This window comes from Cervus canadensis, chromosome 3 (genome assembly GCF_019320065.1).
Source record: "Cervus canadensis isolate Bull #8, Minnesota chromosome 3, ASM1932006v1, whole genome shotgun sequence".
NCBI lineage: Eukaryota > Metazoa > Chordata > Mammalia > Artiodactyla > Cervidae > Cervus > Cervus canadensis.
In genome coordinates, this window is record NC_057388.1 from 100,010,810 (window position 1) to 100,028,256 (window position 17,447).

The 17,447-nt window shown below is 49.6% G+C and overlaps 1 protein-coding gene and 3 gene segments (V, D, J or C); all 4 read right to left on the reverse strand.

Annotated features, from left to right (window-relative positions):
- Window positions 1-540: 540 nt before the first annotated feature.
- LOC122437847 lies at window positions 541-1,742 on the reverse strand. The segment is given in 3 exon segments: window positions 541-944; window positions 1,072-1,151; window positions 1,684-1,742. Coding segments are annotated over 3 exon segments (543 nt in total).
- Window positions 1,743-3,300: 1,558 nt separating this feature from the next.
- LOC122437848 lies at window positions 3,301-3,974 on the reverse strand. The segment is given in 2 exon segments: window positions 3,301-3,839; window positions 3,926-3,974. Coding segments are annotated over 2 exon segments (588 nt in total).
- Window positions 3,975-5,780: 1,806 nt separating this feature from the next.
- Window positions 5,781-6,379, reverse strand: LOC122437849. The segment is given in 2 exon segments: window positions 5,781-6,151; window positions 6,284-6,379. Coding segments are annotated over 2 exon segments (420 nt in total).
- A 5,934-nt stretch (window positions 6,380-12,313) lies between these two features.
- Window positions 12,314-17,113, reverse strand: LOC122437850. Its single transcript, XM_043462352.1, has 6 exons — window positions 17,026-17,113; window positions 16,453-16,911; window positions 14,580-14,696; window positions 13,831-13,924; window positions 12,812-12,815; window positions 12,314-12,709 (listed from the first exon to the last, which is right to left on the reverse strand). Exons 1-6 carry the CDS (start codon window positions 17,072-17,074, stop codon window positions 12,314-12,316), a joined length of 1,119 nt encoding a protein of 372 aa, XP_043318287.1. The 5' UTR covers window positions 17,075-17,113.
- Window positions 17,114-17,447: the final 334 nt, after the last annotated feature.

Genomic DNA, 17,447 nt, shown 5'->3' on the forward strand with positions numbered 1-17,447 from the left:
GCTCGTTCACGTTCACAGGAGCCCATGTTTCCTGTGTCGGGGAAGGAGCAAGCAGAGCCCCTTCAGGCCTGTGACCCACCTTTCTGGGTGTAGAGAAGCTGGTTGCCCACCACCCCAGATGACATATTGGCACAAAGGAATACAGACGTAGGAGGGACACGGCAAGAGGTGGCAGACTCCAGGGTAACTGAAAAATGCTCTTTATTTATTGAGATATCCTTTCCATGGGAATACCTACTTGTGATGCACAGCTGCATTCATTGAGTAACAGTTCATATCTTACAGCCCCACACTGTCTCTGTTACACAGAGCCCAGCACGGATATGGACTTTGCTCTGTATGGAGCCATTTCCATGAGGAAAGGAACCACAGGTGCTGAGAACAAACCTGAGCGGAGGCCTAGTTGTAAGTTATGAAGTATGAGATCTGGGCAATTCCCGTCCCCTCAGATGTACAAACAGTTAAAATTATACTTATCTTGATGATCTTAGTGAGCATTAAAGCATGTAAAGAAATGAATGTCTGGGAAAGTCTATCGCTCTACCAGAGACTGGGCTTGGCAGGCTGGCAGCTGACACACGGGGCACCACTTCCTGAGCTGGGGCAGGGGTGTTTTTGTCCCAGAGGCACCTGGTCACCCAGGGCTGTGTCTTGGCTGCTGGCACAGAGATACAGGGCGGAGTCCGTCAGCTCCAAGGAGCTCAGGTTCAGCTCTGAGCAAAGATCACTGAACTGTTCTCCTGAGAATTGATCTGGTAAGTTTCCTTTCTCACTAACTTCCCTGTTGTAATATTGAATGAGGAATTGGGGGCCCTGGCCCAGGGCCTGTTGGTACCAGTACACAGAGCGGTGTCCAGATTCAGGGGAACATCTCAGCGTCACTTGCTGTTTTCCTGATTTGATCCGGTACTTGGGTGTCTGGGTGACTTCAGAATCTACCAGGCCTGTTGGCGGAGACAAGGAATCTGTGGGCAGAGCACAAGGGAAGCCTCCTGCTTCAATCCTCATCACCGGGCTTCTGTCGCAGGGTGACAGAACATCTCAGAAGCTCCCCGCTGTGTCCAGACTCACCTGCTCCCAGGAGGCAGAGAGTCACCCAGCAGAGGAGCCTGGAGCCCTTGGCAGCATCAGGAACCCAAGACTGCTGCTGGCTGGGGGCGGGTCTTCTGGGCTGAGAGGTGTAAGTGCTGACCCTCCCGCTTCCCTGATTGGAGCGTTTGCCTATGACGTCACTGGTCTGTGTCTCTGCAGGCTGCCCTTGTCCACTGGACCCGTTGGCAGGACCCAGGGCTGGCTCCTCTATGCCATCCCTTATCCTGACAGCCCCTCAGCAAGTTTGGCTGTGAGGTGAGTTCCTTCCCCTGGTCCCATGTGCCCACAACATGTCTTGTTCTGCTCTGTCTGACCCTGCCTGACACTCAGCCCCAAGACCTCACCAACCACCCCAACCACTTCACCTCCTCCTCACATGCTGATCCAGGATACAACCCCCTGTGAACATCCTGAGGTTCCAGGCACGTGCCCAGTTCCCTGGGCAGGGAGGAGTCTGTGCTGGTTCCATATGTCTTGGAACAATTCAGGGAACTCAAACCTGCTCCCAGATGCAGGCATGATATAGCCAAGGTTCCCTTAAACTGCCCTCTCCAGAGAGATTCTCAACCCCTCCCAATACACCCTACTTACCTTGGAAACACAGTGCCTCCAAGTGGCCAAAGGTCCAGGGTCTCATGGATTTGCACCATCTGTTGAAAGCAAGGTTACAAAAATCCAGCACCCTGCACACACATACACACACACACACACAGACACAGACACACACACACAGACAGACACACACACACAGACAGAGACACACACACACACACACAGACACACACACACACAGACACACACACACTCACACACAGACACATACACACACAGACACACACACACTCACACACACACAGACACACACACACTAACACACAGACACACACACACACACCTACACACAGACACACACACACACTCACACACACAGACACACAGACACACTCACACAGAGAGGCACACACACACAGACACACACACTCACAGACACACAGACAGACACACAGACACATACACACACACACAGAGACACACACACACACTCACACACAGACACACACACACACTCACACACACACAGACACACAAACACACACAGAGACACACAGACACACACACACACACATACATACACACACACACAGACTCACAGGTACACACAGACACACAGACACACACTCACACACACACACATACACACTCTCACACACACACACACAGACACACACACACACAGACACACAGACAGACACACAGACAGACACACACACACAGACACACACACACAGACACACACACACACAGGCAATGCACACCTGTTCTACTGCCTTCCTAGCCTGGCTGATAGGGTTTATCTTCAAATCCACTCAGCCTCTGGAGGCAGAAGACTTTATTATCCAAACTTTTTACTGAGAGAGAAATGATTGCGGCACCACTACAACGATGTAGTTATCTAAGATGGAAATATATAATCATAGAATAAATACTCTGAGCATCTCAAGTGAATCTGCCAGCAAACATGTGTTCCATAAGTACTTCTGATTAATCAGATGTATATATTTCCAGATTGTGTATTTAAATTGAGCATTATCAAATTCTAGATAAAATTTTTATAAAGAAGTTTTAGAAATATGAACTCATCTATTTCTGCACTTATGAAATCTTGATATAGTGGGTGCGATGTATGATATATTTTGACTTTGAGAAGATTTTGATGAGGGCGCCAGGTGGTGGCAACCTGGCCTTGGTAAGATGAGATGCTAAGGAATTCAGGGCGGGCGGGCGGTGGGAGAACACACAAAGATCATCTGTCCCCCTGAGATGAACTCCCATGAGTTTTTGGATGATTGATGATTAACTGAAGTTGATTTCTCTTTGATGATTCCATCGAGCTTGCTCAAAGCAGAGCACGTGGGGGGGGGGGCACTTTAAAGGCCTCCCTGCGAAATGAGAAGGGACCTGAGGCAGATGAGGGAGGAGCCTGTGGCTATGGGAGAGAGGGCTAGGGAGCTGATGCAGAGAGGTGGGGAGAGGAATGTCATGCCCGCCTGGGAAAGGTGGGCAAGAGAAGAGAGCATGTGAGAGTCAAGCTGGGGGAGAACCTTCCAGAGAGACATTGGTGAAGTGCCTGAGGTAAGACAGGAGGGCCTATTTAAATCTAATTTACCAACATCCTTACCTCCTAGAGGTCTCAGGCTCAGGTGATGACTAGGAGTCAGAGCTGGGGAAGCATCTTCCTGGTTCACAGGGAGGATGCAGCGGAAAGACAGAGACAGATGGTGGACACATGGCCCTGAGGCCTGGGAGTGAGGCTGGGGCTGCATTGTCCACACACCCAGGGTCACACTGCCGGCACGTGGCCCACAAAGGCCCAAGGTTTCTGGTGCTAGGAGCCAGCTCGTGGGCACCTAGTACATTTTGCACAGAGAGGAGGTGGCCATGCAGCACCGTGGAGTAACTGCTGGCGCAGAAGTACACAGATGTCTGGTTGCGAAAGGCAGACTTCAGTGTCAGAGGGAAGTTCTCTTTGTTTGATCTGGAGACGCTGTAACCCTCAGGCACATCTCCTGGCTCGCTACTGGGCGCACCAGCTGAGTAATAGATCAGCCTCAGCCCGTGTCCCGGGTCTTGTCGGTACCAGTACATATAATCATGGTTCAGATCCTGAGTACATTTCAGTGTTGTGCTCTGTCCTATCCTCACGACCTGGAATCTGGGGTCCTGAGTGACACCAGCGTGGACCATCCCTGTGGAGAAGGAGGACCGATGCTGCAGTCACAGCGGACATGCTCAGTGCTGGCACCCGAAGGGGACCCTGCCCCCCAGGACTCACCTGCCTGCAGGAGACAGAAGACCACACAGCCCAGGAGGCAGGGGCTCATGGTGGGAGCGGGGCAGGCGGAGGGCCCTCTGGTCTGAGTGTGGATGAGAGGGGAGAGGGGCTCTCAGGCAGTCCTTCTGAGATGTCTCTGTCCCTGCCTGGCCCCAGAGCCAACCTGTCACTCAGGGACCACGCCCCTTCCCCCAGAGACTCAAATCAGAAATGAACCTGAGAGAACTGTTCACAACAGGGAGATCCATCCAGATCAATAGGCATAAGGCTTACAAGTTGTTGTAACATTTCTCTAAGCAGTTTGCAACTTGATTTACTTTTTCTAGAAATAATTCTTCATTCATATGTATATTACTTTTACCTGCATATTTCTGTAGTGTTGAATCTGAGGAAAATCTTTTGGCTTCCTACAGCCCTTTATGACTCATGAATCCCAAATACACCTTCAGGTGTTTAAGTAAGTGTTAGTTGATCAATCATGTCTGACTCTTTGCGACCCCATGGACTGTATGTAGCCCACCAGGCTCCTCTGTCCATGGGATTCTCCATGTAATAATACTGCAGTGGGTTTCCATTTCCTCCTCCAGGGGATCTTCCAAACTCAGGGATCAAACCCAAGTCTCTTACATCTCCACATTGGCAGGCAGGATCATTACCACTAGCGCCACCTGGGAAAGTGTCTCTTTCTGCTTTCGTTAATTAACCACAGTCCTTTGGTGTCCTTCTACCTCCAATGATTCTTTTGGCATCTGGTTCCGCAACTGTAGGTCAGACTTATCCCCACTTGAGGAATCCTTTGGCTCTATTTCTTATCAATTCACCAGCGACGGCTCACCTGCCAGATGCATCTACATTCCCACCCTGTTCCCTGGACACAGTGCTTGCAGTTTCTGAAGTGGGAGGGGTAACAGCAAGCAGAACCACCTCAAGCTTGGGACTCGCCTTTCTTTTTGGAGAGAAGCCAGTTGCCCAGCACCACAGATGACGTGGGCTTCTCTCAGATTGTGAGAGTGGGAAGGAACCTGCCTGCCAGTGCAGGAGACGTAAGACATGCAGTTTTGATCCCTGGGTTGGGAAGATCTCCTGAAGGAGGACACGGCTACCCACTCCACTAGTCTTGCCTGGAGAATCCCATGGACAGAGGAACCTGACTGGCTACAGTCCATGGGGTCACAAAGAGTCGAACATGACTGAAGTGACTGAGCCCTCACACACACGCAAGCGGATGACATGTTGGCACAAAGGAACTTGTATGTGGGAGGGATACAGGGAGAGGTGGCCGACTCCAGGTTGAATGAAAAGGGCTCTGATTTTACGTGAGCTGCGCATTCCATGGGAATGCTTCCTTGGGAAGCGGGGATTGCATTAATTGAGTAACAAATATCATAGAGCTCCTCAAAGCCTTATCTTGTTGTGCATCATTCCACACAGCAGGACCCCACACATGCTGCAGAGCTCTGTTCTCTGCAGATTCTCATGGTATTGGAAAGCAGGGACCCTAAAAATTATGTAGCTATTCCTGGTTACAGGACTGTGGACCTGCGGTGACCTCCTGATGTGCTGGTTTCCCCGGAGCATGACCACACGTCACAGGTCTGGGTGACGCATCATTCCTGGCAGAGGTCAGTTGGGGGCATGGTGAGGACCACAAGTGATAAGGTCAGACTCGAGTAGGATTCCTTGCTCTAACAGTTAAGAAATATGAGATCTGGGCAGGTCACTTTCCCTAAGATAAATGAGCAGATAAAATAAAATGTACCTTGCAAAATCTTTGTGAGCATTAAGACATACCAGGAAAGAATGTCTGGGAAAGGCTGTCCACTCTACCAGCACCTGGGTCCCGCTGGCTGGCAGTTCACGCCGTACAACCATTTCCTGAGCTGGGGCAGGAGTGTTTTTGTACCAGAGGCACCTGATCATGCAGGGCTGTGTCTTTGCTGCTGGCACAGAGATACATGGCTGAGTCTGTCAGCTCCAAGGAGCTCATGTTCATCTGAGAGCGAGAATCACTGAACTGTTCACCTAAGAATCGATCTGGCAGGTTTCCTTTTTCATTCACTCCCCTGTTGTAATACTGAACGAGGAACTGGGGGCCCTGGCCCAGGATCTGTTGGTACCAGTACACAGAGCGGTGTCCAGACTCAGGGGAACATCTCAGAGTCGCTTGCTGCTTTCTTGATTTGATCAGGTATTTGGGGGTCTGGGTGACTCCAGAATCCACCAGGCCTGTTGGGGAGGAGACAAGGAAGCTGAGGGCAGAGGACAGAGGAAGCCTCCTGCTGCAGCCGTCATCACCAGGCTTCTATCTCAGGAAGGCAAAGACATCTCACATGCTTCCACACTGTGTCCAGGACTCACCTGATCCGAGGAGGCAGAGAGTCACACCGCAGAGGAGCCTGGAGCCCATGGCAGCATCAGGAATTCAGGACTGCTGCTGGCTGGGGGCGGGGCTCCTGGGCTGAGTGGTGTAAGTGCTGAACTTCCTGTGTCCCTGATTGGAGCATTTGCCTATGACGTCACTGCTCTGTGTCTCTGCAGGCTGTTTCCTGATCCACTGGACCCCTTGGCAGGACCCAGGGCTGGCTCCTCTATGCCATTCCTTGTCCTGACAACCCCTCAAAAAGGATGGGTGTGAGGTGAGCTTCATCCCCTGGTCCCATGTGTCCACAACACTCTTGTTCTGCTCTGCCTGACCCTGCCTGACCCTCATGACCCAGCGCTCACCAGATACCCCAAGCTCTCAGCTCCCCTTCCCACGCTGCTCCAGGAGACGGCCCCCTGGGCACATCCTGAAGCTCCAGGCATGACCCCTCCTCCTGAGCCGTGAGGATTCTCTGCTGGCTCCACGTGTCCCAGGATCATTCAGGGAACTCAAATCTGCTCCCAGGTGCAGGCATGTAGCCAAGGTTCCCTTAAGCTTCCTTCCCCAGGGTGCCTCTCAGCCCCTCCCAGGGCACCCTGCTTACCATGGAAACACAGTGCCTCCTTGTGGCCAAAGGTTTATGGTCTTATGGATTAGCAGCCTCTCTTTGAATCAAAGTTTTAAAAACTCCACACCCTGAATACACACACACACACACACACACACACACACACACACACATATCTGTTCTACTGCCTTCCTAGCCTGGCCAATTAGGGTTGATCTTCAAATGCACTCTTAGCCTCTGGAGGTAGAAGACTGTATGATCTGACCATTTTACTAAGAAGGAAATAATTGCTGCACCACTACAATGATGGTAGTTAGCTAAAGATGGAAACATACGATCATAAAATAAATGCTCAGAGGGTCTCAAGTGAATCTGCCTGCAAACATGTATTTATAACTACTTCTGAATAGTCACAGGCATATATTTTCAGATTTCCTATTTAAATTAAGCACTATCAAATTCTAGATAATACGTCCTTTTTATTAAAAATTTTATAAATGTGGACTCAATTATTTCTACACTTATCAAAGCATGATATAATGGGGTGATGCAGGATAGATTTTGACTGTGAGAGGATTTTGATGAGGGAGGTTAGGTGAGATTCTAAGGATGTTGGGAGCAGGGGTGTCAAGAACACACAAAGACAGTCTGTCCTCCTTCAGGTGGGCTCAGCTGAGTTTTTGGATGATTTATAATTAACTAAAGTTTGTTTCTCTTTGATGACTCCATACATCTTGCTGAAAACAGACCACATAGAGAGGCCGCTTTAAAAGCCTCCCTGTGGCATGGGAAGGGACCCGACCCAGATGAGGGAGGAGCAGTGTGGCTGTGGTAGAGAGGGCCAGGGAGCTGATGCAGGCAGGTGGGGAGAGGAAGTCCTGCCCACCTGGGAAAGGTGGACCAGAGCCGAGTCCAGGTGAGAGCCAGGCTGGGGGAGAACCTCCAGAAAGACAGAAACAGCTGCCTGAGTGAGACAAGAGTGCCTAGTGTATCTAATTTACCAACAACCTTCCTCTTAGGTCTCAGGCTCAGGTGATGACTAGGAGTCAGAGCTGTCACTCAGGGGGCCAGGCCCCTTCCCCCAAGGCTCAAATCAGAAATGAACCTAAGTGAACAGTTCACATATGACCAACCTAGACAGCATATTAAAAAGCAGAGACATATACTTTGCCTACAAATGTTCATCTGGTTAAAGCTATGGTTTTTCCAGTAGTCATGTATGGATGTGAGAGTTGGACTATAAAGAAAGCTGAGCACCAAAGAATTGATGCTTTTGAACTGTGGTGTTGGAGAAGACTCTTGAGAGTCCCTTGGACTGCAAGGAGATACAAGCAGTCCATCATAAAGGAAGTCAGTCCTGAATATTCATTGGAAGGACTGATGCTGAAGCTGAAACTCCAATACTTTGGCCACATGATGTGAAGAACTGACTCATTTGAAGAAACCCTGATGCTGGTCAAGATTGAAAGCAGGAGGAGAAGGGGACGACAGAGGATGAGATGGTTGGATGGCATTGCCGACGTGATGGGTATATGTTTGCATAACCTCCGGGAGTTGGTGATGCACAGGAAAGCCTGGCATTCTGCAATCAGGGGGTCGCAAAGAGTCAGACACGACCTAGGGACTGAACGAACTGAACAGGTCACAACAGGGAGACCCATCCAGCTCAATGCACATAAGCCTTACAAGTTCTTGTAAACTTTCCGTAAAACTGTTCGCAACTTCATGTACATTTTATCCCAGAAATAGCTGTTCATTAATACAAACATTCATTTTATTTGTCTACATATTCCTGTGGTTTTGAATCTCAGGGAAATTCCTCAGGGCTTCCTGCTGCCCTTTAGGACTCACGTGTCCCCAGTAATCCCTCATGTTTCTACTTTGTTTAGTTGACAGCAGTCCTGTTCATGTCCTTCCACCCACAATGATTCTGGAACTGGTTCCCTAACCTTAGGGCAGGCTCATCAACACCTGAGGAATCCTTGGGCTCTATTGCTTATTAATTCACCTGACTGACAGGGTGCCTGTCAAACGCAGGCTCAGTGCCGTCATGCTCACCTGAGCACGTCTTCTGGTGTCCGAGGGGTGGGGGGGCAGCAGGCCGAACCACCTCAGGCCTGTGGCCCACCTTGCTTTGAGGAGAGAAGCTGGCTGCCCAGCACCACGGATGACATGTTGGCACAAAGGAGTCCAGACGTGGAGGGATGTCGGGAGAGATGGCTGACCCGGGGCGAAGGAAAAATGCTCCAATTCTACGTGAGACATACATTGCATGGGAGTACTTCCTTGTGAAGCGTGGCAGCCATTCAGCAACTGATGTCCTAGACCCTAGACTCTATCACATCGCACAGACCTCACATTTAGAAGGACCTTGTACTAGCTGCTATGCTCGTCTGCTGTGATGTTCAACTTCTCAATAATTTCTGAACCTGAATATCATGCACCTGGTCATGAGTGGGTGACCATGGTGACCTCCTGATGTGCTGGTTTCCATGGAACCTGATCACAAGTCTGGGCTCTGGGGGACTAACTATTCCTGGGGCCTCAGAGACAAAAACAGAGAAACTAAAGTCAGAAGCCATGAATGAGCCCGATGTTGTAGCCATAAAAGCAAGCCTTGAATTGGGGCCTGGCAAGTCCATGGGATCCATATCTGTGTTCAGAGTGTCTCTAGTCCAAGAGACAGTGGGACCCACAACACAGGAGACTGGTGATCAGGCCAGGCCATCATAGAAAGGGGGAGTTCTCATTTCAGCTCCTGTGACTTGGATGCTGTGGTCAAATCAAAGGCAAGCCTTCTCCTGACATGAAATGATCTTTCACCAACGTTGCTGCTTCTGGTTACCTGCTCAGTCCCACCACCCAGTGTGTGAACTTGAAGCCTTTCTATGTGTGTGACATGCAACCTCAAAGTGATTGTCTAGGAGATGAGGACTTCCTGTGAAAATAACATCATAAAATCATTTTAGACAATGTGTGCACAAGAAAAGAAATTTATGAAAGTACATAAATAATTAAAAAAAAAAAAAAACAGCTTGTACCAGCAGGGAAGACCTTTGGATGGTCATTTTCCAAACCATCCATCTCCAGATAGGATAGTCCCTGACATGGATATGGTGCTCACATGCTTTCAAGAACATCTTGCAAGATCTTTGTCAGCATTAAAACATATCAAGAAAGAATGGGAAAGGCTGTCTACTCTACCAGCATCTGGGTCTCACTGGCTGGCAGTCAATGCCCGGCAACCACTTCCTGAGGTGGGGCAGGAGTGTTTTTGTACCAGAGACACCTGATCATGCAGGGCTGTGTATTCCCTGCTGGCACAGAGATACAGAGCAGAGTCTGAGAGCTCCAAGGAGCTCAGGTTCATCTGAGATCGAGAATCACCGAACTGTTCACCTGAGAATCGATCTGACATGTTTCCTTTTGTATGCACTTTCCCATCATAATACTGAACAAGGAACTGGGGGCCTGGCCCAGGGCCTGTTGGTACCAGGATACATAGCGGTGTCCAGATTCAGGGGAACATCTCAGCGTCGCTGGCTGCTTTCTTGATTTGATCAGATATTTGGGGGTCTGGGTGACTTCAGAATCTACCAGGCCTGTTGGGAAGAAGACAGACGGAAGCTGAGGGCAGAGCACAGGGGAAGCCTCCTGCTGCAGCCCTCATCCCCGGGCTTCTATCTCAGGGAGGCAAAGGCATCTCAGAAGCTCCCACACTGTGTTCGGGACTCACCTGCTCCCAGGAGGCAGAGAGTCACACAGCAGAGGAGCCTGGAGCCCATGGCAGCATCAGGCACCCAAGACTGTTGCTGGCTGCGGGCGTGTTCCCTGGGGTGAGTGGTGTAAGTGCTGACCCTCCTGCTTCCTTGATTAGAGCATTTACCTATGACGTCACTGCTCTGTGTCTCTGCAGGCTGCCCTTGTCGCCTGGACCACTTGGCAGGACCCAGGGCTGCCTCCTCTATGCCCTTCCCCGTCCTGCACAGCCCCTCAGCAAAGGGTGGGTGTGAGGTGAGCACTGTCCCCATATGACCATAACATGGCTTTCTCTTCTCTTCCTGTCCCTGCCTGACACTCCTCACCCAGCCCTCACCAGCCACACTAATCCATCACCCACCGCTCCCCATGCTGCTCCAGGAGAGGATCCACTGGGCACATCCTGAGGCTCCAGGCAGGTCCCCACTCCCCTGGGCAATGTGTAGTCTGGGCTGGGTCCATGTGTCTGGACCACTCAGGGAACTCAAACCTACTTTCTGATGCAGGCATGTAGCCAAGGTTCCCCTAAGCTGCCCTCCCCAGGGTGACTCTCAACCCCTCCCAGGGCACCCAGCTTACCATGGACCCACAGTGCCTCCTAGTGGCCAATGGTCCACAGTCTCACAGATCTGTGCCTTCTGTCTAAAACAAGAATAGAAATACCATGAACTCCACACTTTCAACCCCTACACACACACAAACACACACACACACACATCCATCATCTGCTGCCTTCCCAGCCTGGCTGAAGTAGGGTTGATCTTCAAGTCTAGTCATAGGCCGTGGAGGTAAAAGACTGTATGATCAGACATTTCTGCTAAGAAGGAAATAATTGCTGCACAACTACAATGACAATAGCTAACTATTGTTAGCTAAAATGGAGTAATGCGGGCAATAGAAATAGCCCTTTCATGATCTCAAATGAAGCCAGCCTGGACACTTGGATTCGAGACCTTCTTCTGATTAATCAGATACATATATTTCCAGATTTCATAATTAAATTGAGCATTACTAAAATCTAGCCAGTGCATTTTATTAAGAGGTTTTATGGGTATGAACCTATTTATTTCCTATGAACTTGTAAAATCTTGATAAAGTAAGATACCATGGAGGAAATATTTTGACTTTGAGAAGATTTCTCTGAGGGAAATGGTGGAAACCTGGTCCAGGTTAATTGAGATGCTAAGAAAGAGGGGCAGGGAGGAGAACAAACACACCCAGCCTGTCTCTCATCCTGCGAATGGACTCCCGAGAGATTCTGGACGGTTTCTAATTAACTGAGGGTGTTTTCTCTTTGATGACCGCAAGCGCTTTCTCAAACACAGCGGCTTAGGCATGGTTACAACGTTCCCTGTGCCATGGGAAGGGCCATGACCCAGATGAGGGGAGAGCAGTGTGTCTGGAGCAGAGAGGGCAGGGGAGCTGAGGCCAAGGCAGTAAAGGAGGAAGACCCGCCCCTCTGGTGGGCAAGAGCAGGGAGCACTTGAGAAGTGCTGAGGAAGAAACTTCCAGAGAGACAGCAATGAGGTGCTGGGGAGAGACAAGTGGGTCTAGATGTATCTGATTTACCAATATTCTTCCCTCCTGGGGTCTTAAGCTGATGAGTAACAGTCAGAACTAGTCAGAACTGGAGCTTTCCAAAAGAGAGACGGATGGTGGACAGGTGTCTCCGAGTCCTTGGGGTCAGATCCAGGCCTGTTCAGATCGCACATCCAGGGTCACAGGGCTGGCACGTGGTCCCCAGGGCATGAGGCTCCGGGTGCTCGGAGCCTGCGCGTGGGCCCCTGTCCTTTTGTACACAGAACAGGTGGCCGTGCAATGGCGTAGAGTAACTGCTGGCGCAGAAGTACACAGATGTCTGGGAGAGGTTGGTGGACTCCAGCGTGAGAGCGAAGTTGTCTGTGTTTGGTCTGGAGACTCTGTCCCCGACGGGCACGTCTCCTTTCTCCGAGTTGGGAGCAGCAGCTGAGTAATGGATCAGCCTCAGCCGGTGTCCCAGGTCTTGTCGGTACCAGTACATATAATCATGGATCATATACTGAACACAATTAAGTGTCGCCCTCTGTCCTGTCCTCACGACCTGGAATCTGGGGTCCTGGGTGACACCAGTGTGGACCGCCCCTGTGGAGAAAGAGGACCGATGCTATAGTCACAGTGGACATGCTTAGTGCTGGCACCTGTCCCCCCCGGGACTCACCTGCCTGCAGGAGACAGAAGACCACACAGCCCAGGAGGCAGGGGCTCATGGCGAAGGCGAGGCAGGCCGAGGGACCTCTGGTCTGAGTGTGGATGAGAGGGGAGAGGGGCTCTCCAGGGAGTCCTTCTGAGATGTCCCTGTCCCTGCCGGGCCCCAGAGCCAACCTTTCACTCAGGGGACCACGCCCCTTCCTCCAGAGGCTCAAATCAGAAATGAACCTAAGTGAACAGTTCACATATGACCTACCTAGACAGCGTATTAAAAAGCAGAGACAATTTATTTGCCAACAAAGGTCCATTTAGTCAACGCTATGATTTTTCCAGTAGTCACGTATGAATGTGAGAATTGGACTATAAGCAAGCTGATCGCTGAAAAATCTGCGTTTATCAACTGTGGTGTTGGAGAAGACTCTTGAGAATCCCTTGGACTGCAAGGAGATCCAAGCAGTTCATCCTAAAGGAAGTCAGCCCTGAATATTTATTTGAAGGACTGATGCTAAAGCTGAAACTCCAATACTTTGGCCACCTGATGTGAAGAACTGACTCATTTGAAAAGACCCTGATGCTGGGCAAGATTGAAGGTGGGAGGAGAAGGGAAGAACTGAGGTTGAGATTGTTGGATGTCATTACCGATGTGATGGACATACACAACTTCTTGTAAACTTTCCATAAAACTGTTCACAATTTTAGGTACATTTTATTCCAGAAATAGCCGTTCATTAGTACATACATTCATTTTCCTTATCTACATATTTCTGTGGTTTTGAATCTCAGGGAAAACCTTCAGGGCTTCCTGCTGCCCTTTATGACTCACGTGTCCAAATAATCACACATGCTTCTATTTTCTTAAATTGACAGCAGTCCTGTTCATGTCCTTCCACCCACAACGATTCTGGAATCTGGTCCCTCAACCTTAGGGCAGGCTCATCAACACCTGAGGAATCCTTGGGCTCTATTGCTTATTAATTCACCGACTGACACGGCGCCTGTCAAATGCAGGCTCAGTGCCGTCATGCTCACCTGAGCACGTCTTCTGGTGTCCGAGGGGTGGGGGGGGCAGCAGGCCGAACCACCTCAGGCCTGTGGCCCACCTTGCTTTGAGGAGAGAAGCTGGCTGCCCAGCACCACGGATGACATGTTGGCACAAAGGAGTCCAGACGTGGAGGGATGTCGGGAGAGATGGCTGACCCCGGGGCAAAGGAAAAAATGCTCTGATTTTCCGTGAGACATCCTTTGCATGGGAGTTCTTCCTTGTGAAAGTGGCATCCATTCAGTGACTGACATCCTAGACCCTAGACTCTATCACACCGCACAGACCTCACATTTAGAAGGACCCTGTGCTAGGGGCTATGCTCAGTAGCTGTGATGTTCAACTTCTCAATAATTTCTGAACCTGAATATCATGCACCTGGTCATGAGTCAGTGACCGTGGTGACCTCCTGATGTGCTGATCTCAGGTCTTGGGTCTCAGGGACTAACCATCCCTGGGGCCTCAGAGACAAAAACACAGAAACTAAGTCAGAAGCAAGGAATGAGCCCGATGTTGTAGCCACAAAAACAAGCCTTGAATTGGGGCCTGGCAAGGCCATGGGATCCACACCTGTGCTCAGAGTGTCTCTGGCCCAAGAGTCAGTGGGACCCACAACACAGGAGACTGGTGCCCAGGCCAGGCCACTGCAGAAACGGGGACTTTTCAACTCAACTCCTGTGACTTGGACGCTGGGGTCAAATCAAAGGCAAGCTTCTCCTGACATGAAATGATCTCTCACCAAAGGTGCTGTTTCTGGTTGCCCGCTGAGTCCCAGCACCCAGTGTGTGCACAGGAAGCCTTGTTGTGTGTGTTTCACATGGGACCTCAAAGGAATTTCCTAGGAGATGAGGACTTCCTGTCAAAAGAGCATCATAAAATCATTTCAGACAATGTGTGCACAAGAAAAGAAATTTATGAGAGTGCATAAATTATTAAAAAAAACAAAAAACAAAAAACAAAAAAAAACTTGTACCAGCAGGGAAGATCTTTGGATAGTCATTTTCCAAACCATCCATCTCCAGATAGGATAGTCCTTGAAATGGATATGGTGCTCACATGCTTTCAAGAAAGTCCTTAACCATAATACTTTCCAGGAGTAATGTTTTAAATATTTAGCTCTGGGCTAAAGAGGACTTTAAAACAGAATGACAGCAACAGAAATCATACTGTTCACTGTCAGGGAAAGAGACAGGCCTGGGAAGGGGGCCTGAGAGAATTTCTGGTGATGAAATGTTCTCAGTCTTTACAGGTGAATGTTCCAAGGGCACATACAGATGGATTGATCAAAACCATTCTTTGGTTCACTGTACAGTGTGTAATGTTATTGTATATACAGTGGGTCCCTCGAACCACACTTTTTTGAACTTCATGGATCCAGTTCTGTGTGGAATTTTTAATAGATGCTAACTACAGACCTTGTTGTTCATCTGGCAAAGAATCACCCTGCAATGGGAGAGACCTGTGTTGGATCCCTGGGTGGGGAAGATCTGCTGGAGGAGGGAAAGGCTACCCAGTCCAGTATTCTGGCCTGGAGAATTTCAAGGACTGTATAGGGGTCACAAAGAGTCAGACACAACTGAGTAACTTTCACTTTCACTTTTGACAGTACTACACAATTGTGGCTGGTTGAATCTGCAGCTGTGGAATCATAAATAGACAGGGTTGACTGAATTTAAACAAGCTTTTACAGCAGGGTTAGGGCTGGGTCAGGGCCCCCAAACTTCCCATTATTCAAAGGTTTACTATAATTCTTATGCCAACAAAGTTGATGTAAAAACGCCTGAGGGTAAGTTACATGCTCTGTTTATCGCATGTAGTGAACCAGCAAGCACAATTACTTTCATTCCTGTGACATCTGAAGAACTCAAGTATAGGGCTTGAAGTCACAATGTGTCCCTATCTACTTTAGTACCTAGGAAGCACTAGAGGAGGCTGTCAAGAAATCCAGAGTCCTGTTACCTGCCAAGGACTTCATGTTTACTAAATCCTTCATGCTTACTAAATTCTTGGGAAACCCTGGAAGACGGTGTCCTGACTAATAAAATATGTCAACTAGACTCTGCCATGGATATTTAGCTTTATTTTTCTGGGTGCTCCTAAATGGGGTATTTTTGGAAAAGGAACCCTGTGAATAGGTGTATTTTAATAATAGATTAGATTAGCATTTTAATTGGTAAAGCAGATGACCCTCCATAACGTAGGTCGGCTTCATGAAACCAGGAGAAGAGATGAATAGACAAAAGAACACTGATCCTCCCCCAAGTAAGACATAATTGTCAGCTAACGGCCTTCACACAGGGCCACTAGTTCTTCTGCTTTTGAACTTAAACATCAGTTCCCCCTCAGTCTCTAGTAGCACCAGACCAGCCTGCAGCTTTTGCACTTACCAGCCTTAACAACTGTGTGAGCCAATTGCTTTAAAACATGTGTGTGTGTATGTATTTGTGTGTGTGTGTCTATTATTTATTTTTGTGGGGGACAGTTTTGGGGGGCAAAGATCACAAGAGATGAGGACAGACTTGAATCAAATTCCTTGCTCTGAAAGGAATGAAAAAAGAGATGTGGGCAAGTCAGTTCCACTCAGATGTGTAAACATATAAAATAATACTTACCTAGGATGATCTTTGGGACCATTAAAACACAGCAGAGGAAGGATGTCTCGGAGAGTCTATCGGATCTATCTAGGCCTGGAAGGCAGGCAGTCACCCTCACCACACTTCCTGAGCTGGGGTAGGAGAGTTTTTGTCCCAGAGGCACCTGATCATGCAGGGCTGTGTCTTGGCTGCTGGCACAGAGATACACGGCTGAGTCCGTCAGCTCCAAGGAGCTCAAGTTCAGCTCAGAGCGAGAGTCACTGAACTGTTTTGCTGAGAATCGATCTGGGAGCTGTGCTTCTCCCCTCACTTCCTGCCTGTAATACTGAACGAGGAACCGGGGGCCCTGGCCCAGGGCCTGTTGGTACCAGTACACAGAGAGGTGTCCAGAGACAGGGGAGCATCCCAGTGTCACTCGCTGTCCTCTTGCTTTAATCAGGTATCTTGGGGTTTGGGTGACTCCAGCATCCACAAGGCCTGTGGGGGAAGAAGATGGGGCTGAGAAAGACCGCAGGAGAGAAGCCAACGGTGCCTTGGTTTCAGGCAAAGTCAGGCTAGGAACACAGATTCTCTCTTGTGTCAAGGACCCACCTGCTGCCAGGAGACAAAGAGCCACACAGCAGACGGGGCTGCAGCCCATGGCAGGAGGGGCAGAGCTGTCCGGGGTCTCCTTGCTCAAAGCTCTGCTTCTCTGAGAGCCGGGATTCTGGGCCTCCTTCCCCTGATTGGAGGTGAGGCAGGGACGTCACTGCTCTGATGTCATTGCCCCTGCTGGTTCCCAGGAATCTGACCTCTCATTCCAGGTCAGCTGATCCAGGAACGCTGCTCTGTCCTGCAGTCTCTTAGATGACGTGTGAGCTGGACTGCTGGTCTGGGCGAGGCTGGGTTGATGCCCGACGCCCTTCCCCATTGCTCCTTTGCTTGTCTCTTCAGGCCGGTGTTTCCCTTTTCTGTTTCTTTCCTACCAAATCCCAGCTCCATACCCTTCACTTTTTCTGCAACCTCAGAGGCTC